The 15872-nt window shown below is 37.2% G+C and overlaps 1 protein-coding gene across 6 annotated transcripts in view; it reads right to left on the bottom strand.

Moving 5' to 3' along the window:
- LOC123524485 (phosphatase and actin regulator 3-like) overlaps positions 1 to 15872 on the bottom strand; it is a 137399-nt gene that overhangs the window by 103434 nt on the left and 18093 nt on the right. Inside the window, exon 1 of one of the 6 annotated variants that reach the window (XM_053538834.1) lies at positions 11890 to 12001. The exons of 4 other annotated variants lie outside the window; for them this stretch is intronic. Coding sequence is in view for 1 of the 2 variants with exons in the window: in XM_045302717.2 (XP_045158652.1) it covers positions 11584 to 11629 (46 nt within the window). In the remaining variant the exon portion in view is untranslated. Of the gene's footprint in view, positions 1 to 11583; positions 11819 to 11889; positions 12002 to 15872 lie in introns of those variants that run through there. One more of the 6 variants, XM_045302717.2, reaches the window with a different exon arrangement.

Below are 15872 nucleotides of genomic sequence, written 5' to 3'. Positions count from 1 at the left end.
GACTGGCCAGCATTTACCAAGTCAAAGATGGCATATCGCAATTTAATTAACTATAGATGACTGGCCAGCATTTACTAAGCCAAAGATGGCATACCGCAATTTACTAAGCTATTGATGGCTAACCAGCATTTACTAAGCCATACACGACTAACTAGTCTGAAAACAGACTAACGACTACCCTGTAGACCACTTACCAGCATCTGCTAAGCTATAGATGACTAACCAGCATTTATCAAGTCAACAGGCGCCTACCCAGCATTTACTAAACCACATATGCCTAACTGGCGTTAACTAAGTCATACACGGCTAACCGGCATTCATTAAGCCACATCGGGCTTTCCAGCATTTACTAAACCACTGATGGCTAACTATCCTTTACTAAGCCATACACGGCTTTCCAGCATTTACTAAGCCACTGATGGCTAACTAGCATTTACTAAGCCATACACGGCTTTCCAGCATTTACTAAGCCATACACGACTTTCCAGCATTTACTAAGCCATACACAGCTTTCTAGCATTTACTAAGCCATACACAGCTTTCCAGCATTTACTAAGCCACCGATGGCTAACTAGCATTTACTAAGCCATACACAGCTTTCCAGCATTTACTAAGCCACCGATGGCTAACTAGCGTTTACTAAGCCATACACGGCTTTCCAGCATTTACTAAGCCACCGATGGTTAACTAGAATTTACTAAGCCATACACGGCTTTCCAGCATTTACTAAGCCACTGACGGCTAATGGCTAACTAGCATTTACTAAGCCATACACAGCTTTCCAGCATTTACTAAGCCACCGATGGCTAACTAGCGTTTACTAAGCCATACACGGCTTTCCAGCATTTACTAAGCCACCGATGGCTAACTAGAATTTACTAAGCCATACACGGCTTTCCAGCATTTACTAAGCCACTGACGGCTAATGGCTAACCAGCATTTACTAAGCCATACACGGCTTTCCAGCATTTACTAAGCCATCGATGGCTAACTAGCATTTACTAAGCCATACCCCACAGCTTTCCAGCATTTACTAAGCCACTGACGGCTAATGGCTAACCAGCATTTACTAAGCCATACACGGCTTTCCAGCATTTACTAAGCCACTGACGGCTAATGGCTAACCAGCATTTACTAAGCCATACACGGCTTTCCAGCATTTACTAAGCCATTGATGGCTAACTAGCATTTACTTAGCCATACACAGCTTTCCAGCATTTACTAAGCCACTGACGGCTAATGGCTAACCAGCATTTACTAAGCCATACATGGCTTTCCAGCATTTACTAAGCCACCGATGGCTAACTAGCATTTACTAAGCCATACAGGACTGAACAGCATTTACTAAGTCATACACAACTTACCCATATACAACTTACAGGACTAAGGTTATACTGATTAATGATCACTCCAAAAATACTAGTACTGGAAAATCATAAATTTTTGCGGATGACAATTTGTGTGGATTTTATGACTGTATGAATCCACAAAATTAAACCTCAGAAACATAGAAAAGTTTCATCTTTAAACTATTACATCCACAAATTTAGGCCCCACCCCCCTCCTCCTCAAAATAGTAAATTTGACCAAAACCAAAAAATATTATGCCCATACAATTAAACAATTTCACAGTATCTGAAATACAGCCGGGTTAAACCCAAACATACCAACTTATCCTGCAGCATACCTATCTTGCTGTCCAGTTTAAGTTACTAATGCAAAGGTTTAAAACAAAGAACCAATTTATTATACAAGTACATGAACGAAACAATCTGTCACCCAAGTGACTAGATCAAGACTAGAATAAATCAACCTGAACTAACAATTAATCATGTTAAGATTTTGTCAATTCAATTTGTGTCAAGTCTTGTCAAAAATGAAAAATTACTCAATAACAAGTCTATAATATTAAATATTTTTTTCTTCATTATCACTGACAATTTTTAGTGACAAACTAAGAGAGACTACAAGTCTCTAACCCCATTATTCATGAAAAACCTTTTACTAAATGAGGGTTCTTGCACTGATTCTGAAAACTTTACCATACAATTTCTGAACTAGAAGCAGTTTTTTTGAGGCTACACATATTATGATACGGAGATTTCAAACTGTTATCCCACCTATAGCTGCTGGTAAAAGTACATCAGTTTCTGTTAGAGAAACAGTGTTTCCTTTATTTTTTCCCATAAATTCATAATTTACGATGAATTTCCCCCCATTTTAGTAGAACCGATTCTATCCCCAAAAACTGAAACAAATCCCTGGTAGTGACTTGACACAAGTAATGCTGAGTGTCTATCTCAGAACAGTGTGAAAAGTGAACATAGTGCTCAAAGGCTCAAACCTGCACTTTATAGCCTTCTATGTTTTTATATATCATTATAAGGGGCTTATTTATTTTGGCTTGATTTGGGATGAAAATAGGTCTTTATCATCTCATTACATTTTTTCATCCCAGGTCCAATACTTGTGCCAGTCTTTAGTGTTTATTGTAGGACGTGCGATTGTGAGAATAATGCTAGTTTTTTCCACATCCTGCACCATTCTAGGTCGTATGCACGACAGGGAGCGTGCATCCTTGGCTGTAGGCATGCATGTATAAAGCTAAAACAGTAAAGCGGAAGTGCCATGTTTTGTTGACAAGAATGATTTTCCCTTATATGACGTGTTTTCTGTTCTAATTAAGGAACCCCCCACCCCACCCGCGTGACCTCCATCAATAATATGAGGCTTATAAAATCATCAACTATCGATCTGTTTCATAAAAGTAAATGTCTCGTAATTAAAATCCATTGCTTTTTACTATGTGTGGGGTTGGGGGATAGGGGGAAAGAAAGAATGATTTTAATGACTTGCCCACTTTTTACCGACATGTTTTTGTCTACGCTACCAACAGAAGTAGCCATATATTGCAGTGCAAATAATCAGAATGTCACAGACAAGAAAGACAATCACAGATTTCTTCAAAACTTCCCAGTCAGAGCCATCAAACTTCAGCAGTTTGAGGGTCCTCCTGAGAGAGTGTAGCATACTAAGATGCAATAAAGAATCTTCTCTAAAATGACAAATTAGTCAATGGTGAGACAAGCTGTTACCTGTAATAAAACATCAAGAAGTATGCTTGTTTTGCTTATGTACATAACATCCCGCATGTCTCTGAGGGGCATCCCCCTCATTCTTGAACACTTTTTAGACAAAGGGGTGATTCCCTCCCCATCCCGTTTTTAGATTTCTGGAATAAACACAGTGTCTTTCCATCACAGACTTTTCAATAACAATACCAAGGTTCTTTAAATTTGAAAGCATAAAGACTGATTTGGAAATTCTTGTATGAACAGTTCTTATCAACATTTCTAGTAGTAATAATTTGGTTTGTGTTCTGTTGCCAATGTTACCCTTCCACATGAGATTGAGTTGACTGTTTCACAGAGATGATAATGATTTTGCTGCAGTCTATGGGGAGGACACTGAAGCACCAATATCTGGGATTGATTTTTCCTGATTTTCTCTTTCATCCTCCTTCATCATTATCATCTTGCAATAAAACCCACTATTGTTGACACAGTTCTGGCCCATAGCCCAGTAATAACTAAACACAATATAAGTGCTTTCATTTTCCCAATCAATCTGATTAACTCCCAGATAGCATCTATCCATTTTTAAGCTTCTCTTAGTCTATTTCATTCATTCAGTGAAAACGGAAAAAAATATCAATCCAGAGGAACAAAGTTCAATCCTTTTCAACTGATGCATTTTAGACAGGAAAGTTTTCCACAGCGATCTCACAGAAGACAATATATCAAAAGTTATTTCTATTCATGTAGAGTAGTTGCCAGATACTCCTAGAGAAAAGGTTATAATCTTGGTTCTAAAATGATGACTACCATATTCAAATGATGGGGTTAGATCCATTCAAAACAATTTCTGCAGACAGTTTATAACAAACTAGAGCTGAAAAACATGTCTCACAGCATTGTAAAATGCCAATTAAGGGGCCATAACTCCAGTGAAATTCCCTAACTTGTTTTCATAGCAATCACACTTGCTGCCATACCAATATAACAAGAGCTCGTAGAACACGTAATGCCTCCCTTGATGCATTCAGTGATTGCACAAGGAACAGAAATTATTTGCTCACTGTAAACAAAAGTTCTACTGTTCTGGTTCAATGTGACCTTGACCTTTGACCTCAAAATCAACATGGGTCATCTGCTGGTCATGATCGACCTCCCTATTAATTTTCGTGATCCTAGGCCCAAGCGTTCTTAAGTTCTCGTCCAGAAAAGGTTTAACTGTTCTGGGTCAATGTGACCTTGACCTTAGGCCTACTGACCTCAAAATCTATAAGGATCATCAACTGGTCATGACCAATCTCCCTATCAAGTTTCGTGACCCTAGGCCCAAGCGTTCTCAAGTAATCGTCTGGAAACGGTTTAACTGTTCCAGGTCACTGTAACAATGACCTTACCTACTGACCTCAAAATCAATAGAGCTCATCTGCTGGTCATGAAGAACCTCTCTATCAACTTTCATGATCCTTGGCCCAAGCATTCTTGAGTTATCTTTCAGAAACCGTTAAACAGTTCCTGGCCAATGTGATCTTGAACTTTCTACTCAAAATCGATAGGGGTCATCTGCTGGTGATGACCAACATCCCTATAAACTTTCACGATCATAGGCCCAAGCATTCTTGAGTTATCATCTGGAAACCGTTAAACTGTTCCAGGTCACTGTGACCTTGACCTTTGACCTACTGACCTCAAAATCAATAGGGGTCATCTGTTGGTCATGACGTTATCAACTTTCATGATCCTAGGCCCAAGCATTCTTGAGTTATCATCCGGAAACCGTTTAACTGTTCCGGATCAATGTGACCTTGACCTTTGACATACTGATTTAAAAATCAATATGGGTCATCTGCTGGTGATGACCAACCTCCCTATCAACTTTCATGATCCTAGGCCCAAGCATTCTTGAGCTACCATCCAGAAACGGATTGGTCTACATACCAACCGAACAAAATACCCCTCCTTCTTTGAAGTTGGGCACAAAAAAGGACATGCACTAAGCACATTCTCCATTGTCATGTATCTTTGCACAGTTTCATGAAAAAATATCTTGTACTTTTTAAGTTATTGCAGGACCTAATTTTGTACGAAAAAAAATGTTCTCTGGACCATCTACAAATGTTATTCTACAGCAGAGTAATTGCCTAAGAATGACTTGTGTCAACATGTCTTCCTGAGTGTAGACTTTCTAAGTGAAGGAATTGTTAAAATGTAGGAAATTTTAATATCTCACTTTGAAACAAATCTGACCATCTCAATCTACCAGATGCATCAAGTTATCATTTTCAAATTAAAATTTTCAAGTGGATGACATTTTAATTTTAAACTGACAAATTACTGTCTTTTCCCCTACAGCAATACATCCTTATACAACAGGACAGTTTGAGTGTAAATACTAGAACGACTTTTGTCTAATTAATTAACTGCAATGTCTATATATGGTAACACTGCACACTAATTGACTCATATGCTGTATCAAGTCATGACCACGCATTTTTTCAAGTGATCGTCACATTAATACTCAAACATCCCTGCAAATGTTTCTTTCTGCGGTTGATTTAAAAATGTTTAAGAACAACTAGTATCGCCTGGCAATACAAAGTCCTCTGCATACAAAATGTTTTCTTGAAACAATCCAATTATTTTATTGTGTTATTTCTTTCAGCTTTATATCTTCCAGTGTACCCAAGTTACACCAAAAACAGAAAACTTACTTGGGTTCTTATGACCTTGACTCTCAAGGTCACTATGTCCAAATATTAGTAGCACATGCCTTATGCTGACATGAACTTGCACCGATATACATCAGGGATATATAAACCAATAAGTCTAATGAAGAATGACTGGGTTTGCATTTGCCTTGAAATCTATGAATGGTTCTTGCTTTCACATAATTTGAACTTTGAAAACAATTTCATTTTAAACTGGAAGAAACCTGATCATGTTAAAATTGGGGGAAGGAATTATGATGAACATACACCTTAAACAATACCCTGTCCCCAACATCTTAATCTTTAACCAGTGTAACAATTCTACATCCACCTTTTCCCCCACCCCAACAAAATTAATCTTTTAATAGTTTATGTTATGACTGCAGTAATGAACAGGGCTTCGGAAATTTGCCGGTTTGTCGGTTTTGGACCGATTTTTGACTTTTCAGACCGATTCGCGAAGTGAAAAAACGAAAAAAATCGGTCCCGTAAAAATGGAGGAAAGTATAAATTTCGGTCTTATATCTCAATACACGATCACCTGCCAAGTAGAAATTGTTGGTCGCACCTTCAGATAATCAATAAACGTGTCAATCGGTCTGATTGTCACTTTGATAATCGGTCCGTAATTAGCGCGTGACGCAATCAGTTCTCGCGCGGCACATCCTTTAATGTTTGCAGACAGCCGACTGCGGTGTATTAAACATTTTTGACTGGTTTCCTAACGTTTCTGACTGGATCCTAATCATTTCGACGGGGATCCACTTCTTTTATTTAGAATCCGACGGATGGTTTATTTCAAAAGGCTATGTTTGATCACGGTAACAAACAAATGGTCGCTGCATTTAATCAAGAGTATAATTGTACATTATAGGTCTTTGATTTAATGAGACATCACACGGAAAACCGATAAAAATAATTTTATAATTACTTGATTTGAAAAATTACATGATTCATTTGTTGGGGCTCCAGTTGAAACAAATGCAGAAAATCGTCTTTGCAACCCGACTGTACAAAAAAGAAAAAAATGGACGGGCAACCACGAATGATAAAGAAAACCGGAGTGGCACTGATTATCAAATCGGTCTTTTAAAAATGATTTTGTTTACATCAGAAGAGAACATATAACTTTATAAAATGTAGTTGCTTATTGAAGTACAACGAAAGTGAAATGAAATGTCCGTGGCCAACCCGCGTGACGTTTTGGTACTATACATGCGGGAAATTCGATCTCAGCGTTCAAATAACGTACACATTCGGTCCGCGGCAGAGTATTCTTTAAATACTGAGGCTGTTTAGCAGAAAATATGTGTCGTGTAACTCACTTTGACGCATTGTATTTTATAGAATTCCGTCAAAGAATGAGGAAACATCACAAAGTATCTGCCGTGTATACGGTATTGAAGTCACGTGCGTTGGCTTTTAGACTAGTTACGCACACGGTGTCAATGCCTGGTATTATCTCGGAAAAACATCGAAATTTAAACAAAGTAACGATCACACATAACACTGAATAACTGTCTTCATTGTATGGTAACGCGCGGTGACTGGTAACACAGTTTTAATGCATGACATGCTTATTTCTTTACCCTATCATGTTTTACAAAATATGTAATATTGGGAATGCGGTGGGTGGGGTAGCGCCGATGTCAGGATTTTCGTTTCGGACCGATTGAGTTATCAAAATTTCCGGAGCCCTGGTAATGAATTGTGCTTTACTCAGCAAAATATTTGAAGAAATGGGTAAGCCTGTTTGCAAAATGTTTAAGCTGTCATATTTGATACCTTAAATAAATCATCTTGACTGATCAGTGGGTCACCTTTATTAAATATAAGTTAATTAGATACAATTTTCATAAATTAAACATTAAAGACCTTCTTATATCTTTTCTTATAATTATGTAAAACTACTATTTCCTTTCCAGTCTAATTATTATGAATGCTTTGACTGTACCAGAAATATGGTAATTTTAACATTTTGTTTCACATATTCATGAGACTCTTTTCCATAACAATATGCTGGAAGTAGGAAACAAGGTGTTGAGATGTCTCCTTTCATCATTAAATGATACATAACAGTTCTGTTAGAACTTCCTCATGCCATTCAGCATAACAAACTAAGATGATTCAGAAGTCCACCATCATCTGCAGAATAACCATGTCAAAACTTGAAAACATTCTCAGCTGACAACATTTCTACATGAATCATAAGGCTTCAGTGCTATTCTTTTTTGAAAAAGAGTGACAAATGAGTACTGACCATGAATCAAACTCACATCTTACTACACTGATGGTCAAGTACTCCTCATACTGACCTAACTGTGGGGAATGATAGTAACACACTCAGAAGAAAGAGTTTGTAGAAGCAGAATGTATCAGTTTGTCTTCAAATTCAAGTGGAAACTTAAATCTATCTTTTGCAACTATAACAAATGCAAGCAAATTATTCATTCAAATATTTTTCATCATTTGTGATTTTCTTATGTTAACTGTCAGAAGTATTTTTAAGTCAAAACTAACTGAAGATCCATACAAACATAATGTTATTCTAAACCAGCATCACTCAACCATTCCTCAAACATACAAAATGCCAGTTATAATTTTCTCCTGTATCATGTCACCATCAAAACATCTTGATGAAACCTTGAAAATTCAATACAAGGTTATCCTCCAGAAACTTAAATGTAAACTTAAACTAGAAGATGCTTTTGTAGAAAAGTGCATGTCTCCCCCAATGCACAGTCATAATAGGCAAGAAGTCAATGGGGACAGGAGCGAAAGTCAAAGAGACACTGACGGTTGGCTACAATAGGGATAGGCTACTTGGCATGTCCAATCATCCTACAAAGTTTTAACATTCTTGGTAAAGTGGTTCTCAAGTTATTGATCAAAACCGTTTTCCATGTTCAGACTCCTGTGACCTTGTTCTTTGATCAAGTGACCCTAAAATCAATATGGGTAATCAACTCTGCACTTCCAATCATCCTATTAAGTTTCAACATTCTGAGTCAAGTGGTTCTAAAGTTATTGATCGGAAAGGGTGTTCCATGTTCAGGCCCCTGTGACCCTGACCTTAGCTCAAGTGACCCAAAAACGAAAAGGTCATCTACTCTGATTAGTCTTATTATCCTATGAAGTTTGAAGGTTCTGGGTCAAATGTTTCTCAAGTTATTGATCGGAAAGCGTTTTTCATGTTCTGGTCCCTGTGACCTTAACCTTTGATCAAGTGCCTCAAAAGTCATTACGGAGCCATCTACTCTACTTGTCCAATCATCCTATAAAGTTATAACATTCTGGGTCAAGTGGTTCTCGAGTTACTGATCAGAAACGGTTTTCCATGTTCAGGCCCTTGTTACCTTGACATTTGATCTAGTAATCCCAAAACTAATAGCAGCCATCTACTCTGTAAACACTATCACCCTATTAAGTTTGAAGGTTTTAGGTCAAATGGTTCTCAAGTCATTGATCGAAAATGAAGTGTGACAGACAGATGGCCCCTGTGACCTTGACCTTTAATGGAGTGACCCTAAAAACAATAGGGGTCATCTATTTTGTAAGTCCTATCACCCTATGAAGTTTGAAGGTTCTAGGTCAAATGGTTCTCAAGTTACTGACCAGAAATGGATTGCCATGTTCTGGCCGCTGTGACCTTGACCTTTAATGGAGGGACCCCAAAATAAAAAGGGGCCATCCACTCTGCATGTCCAATCATCCTATGAAGTTTCAAAATTCTGGGTCAAGCGGTTCTCAAGTTACTGATCGGAAATGGTTTCCATGTTCAGGCCCCTGTGACCTTGACCTTTAACAGAGTGAACCCAAAATCTATAGGGGTCATCTACTCTCCATGTCTAATCATCGTATGAAGTTTCAACATTCTGGGTCAAGTGTTTCTCAAGCTATTGATCGGAAATGGTTTTCCATGTTCAGGTCCCTGTGACCTTGACCTTTGATGGAGTGACCCCAAAAACACTATGGGTCATCCACTCCATAAGCCCTGCCACCCTATGAAGTCTGAAGTTCTAGGCCAAATATTTCTCCAGTTATTGATCGGAAATAAAGTGTGATGGATGGATGGAAGGACAGACAGGGCAAAAATCAGTCAATATTTGGTAAAGGAAAGATGATCTTTACTTATTATAATTAATTCTGCTATAAATCTTTCATATGAAGTAAATTTAAAACAGTTGGAAACAGTTCCTTCTTAAAAAAGTGTCCAAATAAAGTCTGTCAAAAGCATACATTTGCAATAAAAATTAAGGCTTTAAAGAAAGAGAAGTTCTTTAATAACAAATGGAATCTCATTTTTATAAAGATCTGATATAACTAGAAAATGCTTTTGTAAAAAAGCGCATGTCTCCCCCAATGCAAAGTCCTATAGGCAAGAAGTCAATAGGGGTCAGGAGCGAAAGTCAAAGTGATACTGGTGGTTGGCTGCAATAGGGATCATCTACTTGGCATGTCCAGTCATCCTGCTAAATTTCAACACTCGTGGCCTAGTGGTTCTCAAGTCACTGTTCAGGCTCCTGTGACCCTGACCTTTGATCAAGTGACCTCAAAATAAATAGGGGTCATGTACTCTGCATGTCCAATCATCCTATTAAGTCTCAACATTGTAGGTCAAGTGGTTCTCCAGTTATTTCCAAAAAATGATTTTACATGAACAGGCCACTGTGACCTTGACCTTTAATAGACTGACCCCAAAATCAATAGGGGTCATCTACTCTGCATGTTCAATCATCCTATGAAGTTTCAACATTCTGGGTCAAGTGGTTCTCAAGTTATTGATTGGAACTGGTTATCAATGTTCAGGCCCCTGTGACCTTGACCTTTAAAGGAGTGACCCCAAAATCAATAAGGGTCATTTACTCTGCATGAACAATCATCCTATGAAGTTTCAACATTCTGGGTCGAGAGGTTCTCAAGTTATTGATTGGAAATGGTTTTCCATGTTCAGGCCCCCATGGCCTTGACCTTTAACAGAGTGACCCTAAAATCATTAGGGTTCATCTACTCTGCATGACCAATCATCCTACGTAGTTTCATCATTCTGGGTCAAGTGGTTCTCAAGTTACTGACCGGAAATGGTTTTCAATGTGCGGGCCCCTCTGACCTTGACCTTTCACAGAGTGACCCCAAAATCGTTAGGGGTCATCTACTCTTCATGACCAATCATCCTATTAAGTTTCAACATTCTGGGTCAAGTGGTTCTCAAGTTACTGACCGGAAATGGTTTTCAATTTTCAGGCCCCTGTGACCTTGACCTTTAATGGAGTGACCCCAAAATCGATAGGGGTCATCTACTTTGCATGTACAATCATCCTATGAAGTTTCAACATTCTGGGTCAAGTGGTTCTCTAGTTATTGATCGGAAATGGTTTTCAATGTTCAGGCCCCTGTGACCTTGACCTTTGACAGAGTGACCCTAAAATCAATAGGGGTCATCTACTCTTCATGACCAATCATCTTATTAAGTTTCAACATTCTGGGTCAAGTGGATCTCTAGTTATTGATCGGAAATGGTTTTCAATGTTCAGGCCCCTGTGACCTTGACCTTTGACGGAGTGACCCCAAAATCAATAGGGGTCGTCTACTCCAGCAGCCCTACAACCCTATGAAGTTTGAAGGTTCTAGGTCAAATGGTTCTCCAGTTATTGCTCGGAAATGAAGTGTGACGTACGGACGGACGTGCGGACGGACGGACAGGGCAAAAACAATATGTCTCCTGGGGGAGACATAATTATTCTAAAGAGGTTTAAATAGTCATCAAATGAAAATTTGTTAATGAATTTAAAACCAATACTTACAAGATTTTCCCATTAAATTTGTGAAATATTTATTATAGAAATCCATACTGTTATAGACACTTCACATATGACATTTGTTTCAATAAAGTGCCAACTTGTAAAAAACAGTATACAGTATGCACTAACTAGCACAGTTTTCCACTGGTATACTTTTCACATTTATACCATTTGTGTTAAGACTTGACACACGATCAGGCACAAAGTTAGCTTTTGTTTTTTCCAACGACCACTAAATTGCCTATTTAAGGAACTATAAAAGAAGTACAAGTTATAACACAGAAGAAATTAATAACATACAATGCTTACTTGTTGACAAAATCTTAACATGAACTGTGACGTCATTTGCAATTTAATAAATAATCTTTCAAGTAGAGAGAAAAATTTAATACATCATGTAATTCGGTCAAAAAGAAAACAACTATATCATAACTTTTATTCAGTTAAAACTCCCATTTTTTCCTGCTGTACTGTTTCTACTTTTGACGATAAGGAAATAAAACTGGTTAAACAATAAAAACCTGAAAGTGCTAAGCTATGACACTAATACAGCTGCAAGATGCTGTCTACTCAATGCCAATGACCTTGTTGTACATTGTCCATTCATAATACAGACAGGACATATTCAATATTCATCACTTCTTACTGGCACACAGGAATATTTGTAAGTCTACTCCAGCAAGGAGATTAATTTTAATGTCTCCATACCATTTCAAAACGAGTATTATATAAGAAATGGAGTTTTCCTGATCCACATACAGTAAACCTCACTTATAAGGAACTCGGATATAAGGAACAGTCGGTTATAAGGAACAGTTTTCAATTCCCCGATCTAATTCCTTCTTTATTCAATGTAAAAATCCTCGGTTATAAGGAACACTTTTTCCAGTCCCAAAGTACAAAATTCAATAGAAAACTCCTCGGTTATAGCGAACAGACATAAAGAATAAAAATTATTGAAAACTGGAAATAAACAGGAGAATTGCTGATGACGTCAGAGTAACGTCGGCACTTTCATGTGCTTTTATGCACATGAATAAACACATACTATTTCATTTCTATGATATTTAGTTTGTTATTTTATGGATATGATAAAAAGAAAATAAATAATATCATCATTAACTTATATTTACTCGAGATTATGTTTCAGAGCTACATGTATTAAGTTTTTCATGTTAACAATAGCGAACGAAAGTCAGTCGCAGACACGGTCATGTCATACTATCCTAAATAAATGTGTTAATTACACGAGATTAACAATGGCAAACAGTCCAGTTCACCAAATTTCAATTGTAAAAATTATAGCAGGTGCTAAAATGGACAATAGCAAAACTAAAGGTATAATTTACACTTTAGTCCGTATGTATGGCGCCGTTATCTAGTCATAATGCACTGTATGTCATAAAAACCCTACCTTTAAATTTTAATTTGAAGTCTAATTTAACATTTTTATATCAATTATTTGAACATTTATTTTATATTAGTATTGATGCATATTCACATAACATGCTGTCGAGCAAGGTAACGGCTGCAACATATCTTATAACCATAATGTAGTGCTCTCTAAATAAGAAGATAGAAATAGCAAATCACGTCATTCTTACCAGTGTACATTCTGGCTTAGTTTAGGTTTAAACGCCGTGTAACGGTGTTTCAACACTATTTCAGTCATATACACGCAGTCAGTTTACCTTACCATCTCTCTAGGAAAGGACCGGTACTAGACTCAGAACTTTCTCACATAAAGATTCATGGTCGACCCGGAGCCCTTTTCAAATGTCAGTCAAAAAGTGTTCGCTATACAAATTGTGTTCGTTGTGTACAAACCTCGGTTACAAGGAATTAGTTCGCTGTATTGATATAAGAAACCTCGGTTATAAAGAACAATTTTTAGAGGTCCCAAGCTGTTCCTTATAAGCGAGGTTTACTGTATTGTTTCTGTAGAGGTTTTTCAAGAGTTCTACATAAATATTTCAGACAGAAAACACTGCCCCATCCCCACCCCAGGATTCAGACTCCCCTGCAAATAACTACCTTTTTCATAGTACTGTAGCCGGATTACCACCTAGTTGTCATTCCTAGCCAAGAAAATTAGCTTTAAGTAGATCATTTATGGATCAAGCCCCCAACTAGTGGTTTGATAAAATTCACCCAGGTTGGAGATAAAATGTTGTTAGTATAAAAGAAATAATACTACCTTCCTACATCAACTGATATGATATTAAAAAGAATTAGCATTCTGCAAAAAACATTATAATCATAGCCAGTTTCTTCATAAATATTGTTCTCATAACAGTGCTCCAGCTAGGATTAAAAAAGGGCAGGGTGCTGGCAATGAAAAGGGCACTTCTGGGGGAGAGGGAGGGAGGGAGGCATGCTCCCCCCTCCCCTCGTCAAAAAATTGTAACTGGTGCATGCCTTAGGTGCATTTTAACATATACTTTAGGCAAGGAATTTTGCATACTTTTGGCATTATATTAGGCACACTTTAGGCATGGTTTAAGGCATACTTTGTGCTTTGATAGGCTAGGTTTGTCATCTCTAATATACTAAGAATGCTGCTGTTCGTATTTCACTTGGCAGTTCCAAAAATTTTTGAAATACAGGCATGAAATGGTGGCCTCTGGTGCATTTTTAGGTCTCAATTTTGAGGTATTGCAGGGTTATGTTACTCTCCTCTTGATTGGGTGGTCAGGGGGCTCTCCCCCTGGAAAATTTTGAAATACAGGTATGAAATGGTGGCCTCTAGTGCGTTTCTGGGTCTAAATTTTGAGAAAAAAATATTCTTTTGTCAAAAAAGTAGGGTGCATCTTTGATGAGTATAGGTCTCTAAAGAAATAAAAGCTTGAAATCATTTCTGTAGCTTTAACATTTTAATAACTTTTGTTTTGACCCATTTTACTTGTTAAAATTTCAGAACACATCTTCTCCATGTACTTGATATTTATAAATTTATATGTGTAACATACAGAAGATAAAGTTTAAACTTTCACTTAAATAAATGAAATAATGCAAAGCTTTTAACTACAACAGACTAAATGCAAGTTTAGCACTTCTAATAGAACGTATTCCGGGCATCCAAAATTTTATATCCGGGTATGGTTACACTTTTCTAAAAACTCATTTTAAAACAATATTTTTGAAAAATTATTATGATGCAAAGACAGTTTAACAGCATTTTACAGTATCTGACATTAAAGTTTACAGTGTCCTTACATCTTATTAAACTAATTTCAAAGAAATGTTCACGAAAAATCGGCAATTTTATACAGCAGACGACAATCTACTTTCGATTTCAAAAACTTTTAAAATGATCAAGGTAAAAAAAATTCCTATCTAAATTTGATTGTGGTCGATTTTTATCAATAAGATTTACATGTTTGTTGTCTGGACTTAAGTTTTAATTGTGTATAAACGGAAATTTACGTCCGTGACCGAAAACGAAAGTACAGTTTGACAGGCGGCGCGAAAATGAAGATAATTTTCAGACTTGTTAGATATTGTTTTAACACTATAAGCTTCAGTGATTTTAATGCTGGTGTAGCAGACTAAATCGGGCCGCTTACAGCAGGTAATGATCCATTGTTTGCCAATTATGTCAATGCCCTCGGGCGTGTATCACTCGATAAAAAGGTGCAATAAAGCAGTTTATTATAACCACTGAGGCAAAAAAGGGAAGGTTGGCTAAAAAGGAAATGAATGGTTGTAAAACGGGCATGGTGCCTGGCGAGGCAACAGGGCGGAACGAATTTCGGAACGGGCGATGCGCCCTGCTAAAAATAGCTAGCTGGAGCACTGCATAAAGAAATGAATATCTGCATTATTTTCTTTCCAATGAAACACAGACACTTGTTTTCTTTTTTTGAAACTGATTTGGAATGTCATGCAATAATATACTTTAAACATGTGCCAAATTAATATACCAGTAATAGCATGCATATGAATGGCATAAATATTTTAAAATAAAGAATAGGTAAGCTACAATACTGATGCTTAGAATACAGTATGTGTTATGCTTGAATACTGCAATTTTGAATAAACAGTGTTGTATGTTTGATGACAGATATATCTAGAATACAGATTCTAGAATACAAGTATGGAAAGATTTAGAATATAGAAATGTGTCTAGCTGAAATACAGAAATCTACAATGTGGCATGAAAGTAAAAACATTCTGTCATACTTTTACAAATCGAGGGATCAGAGCGAAACTAGTCTATGTGTATATAGAAATAGAAGCAAACAGACTAGTTTCGCTCTAAGCCCTCGAAATACTTAAAGGGCAAAGAATGC

Source organism: Mercenaria mercenaria, chromosome 3, assembly GCF_021730395.1.
Source record: "Mercenaria mercenaria strain notata chromosome 3, MADL_Memer_1, whole genome shotgun sequence".
In the NCBI taxonomy this organism is placed as follows: domain Eukaryota; kingdom Metazoa; phylum Mollusca; class Bivalvia; order Venerida; family Veneridae; genus Mercenaria; species Mercenaria mercenaria.
Note: the sequence above shows the minus strand (reverse complement) of the source record. Positions and strands in the feature narration are given on the sequence as shown.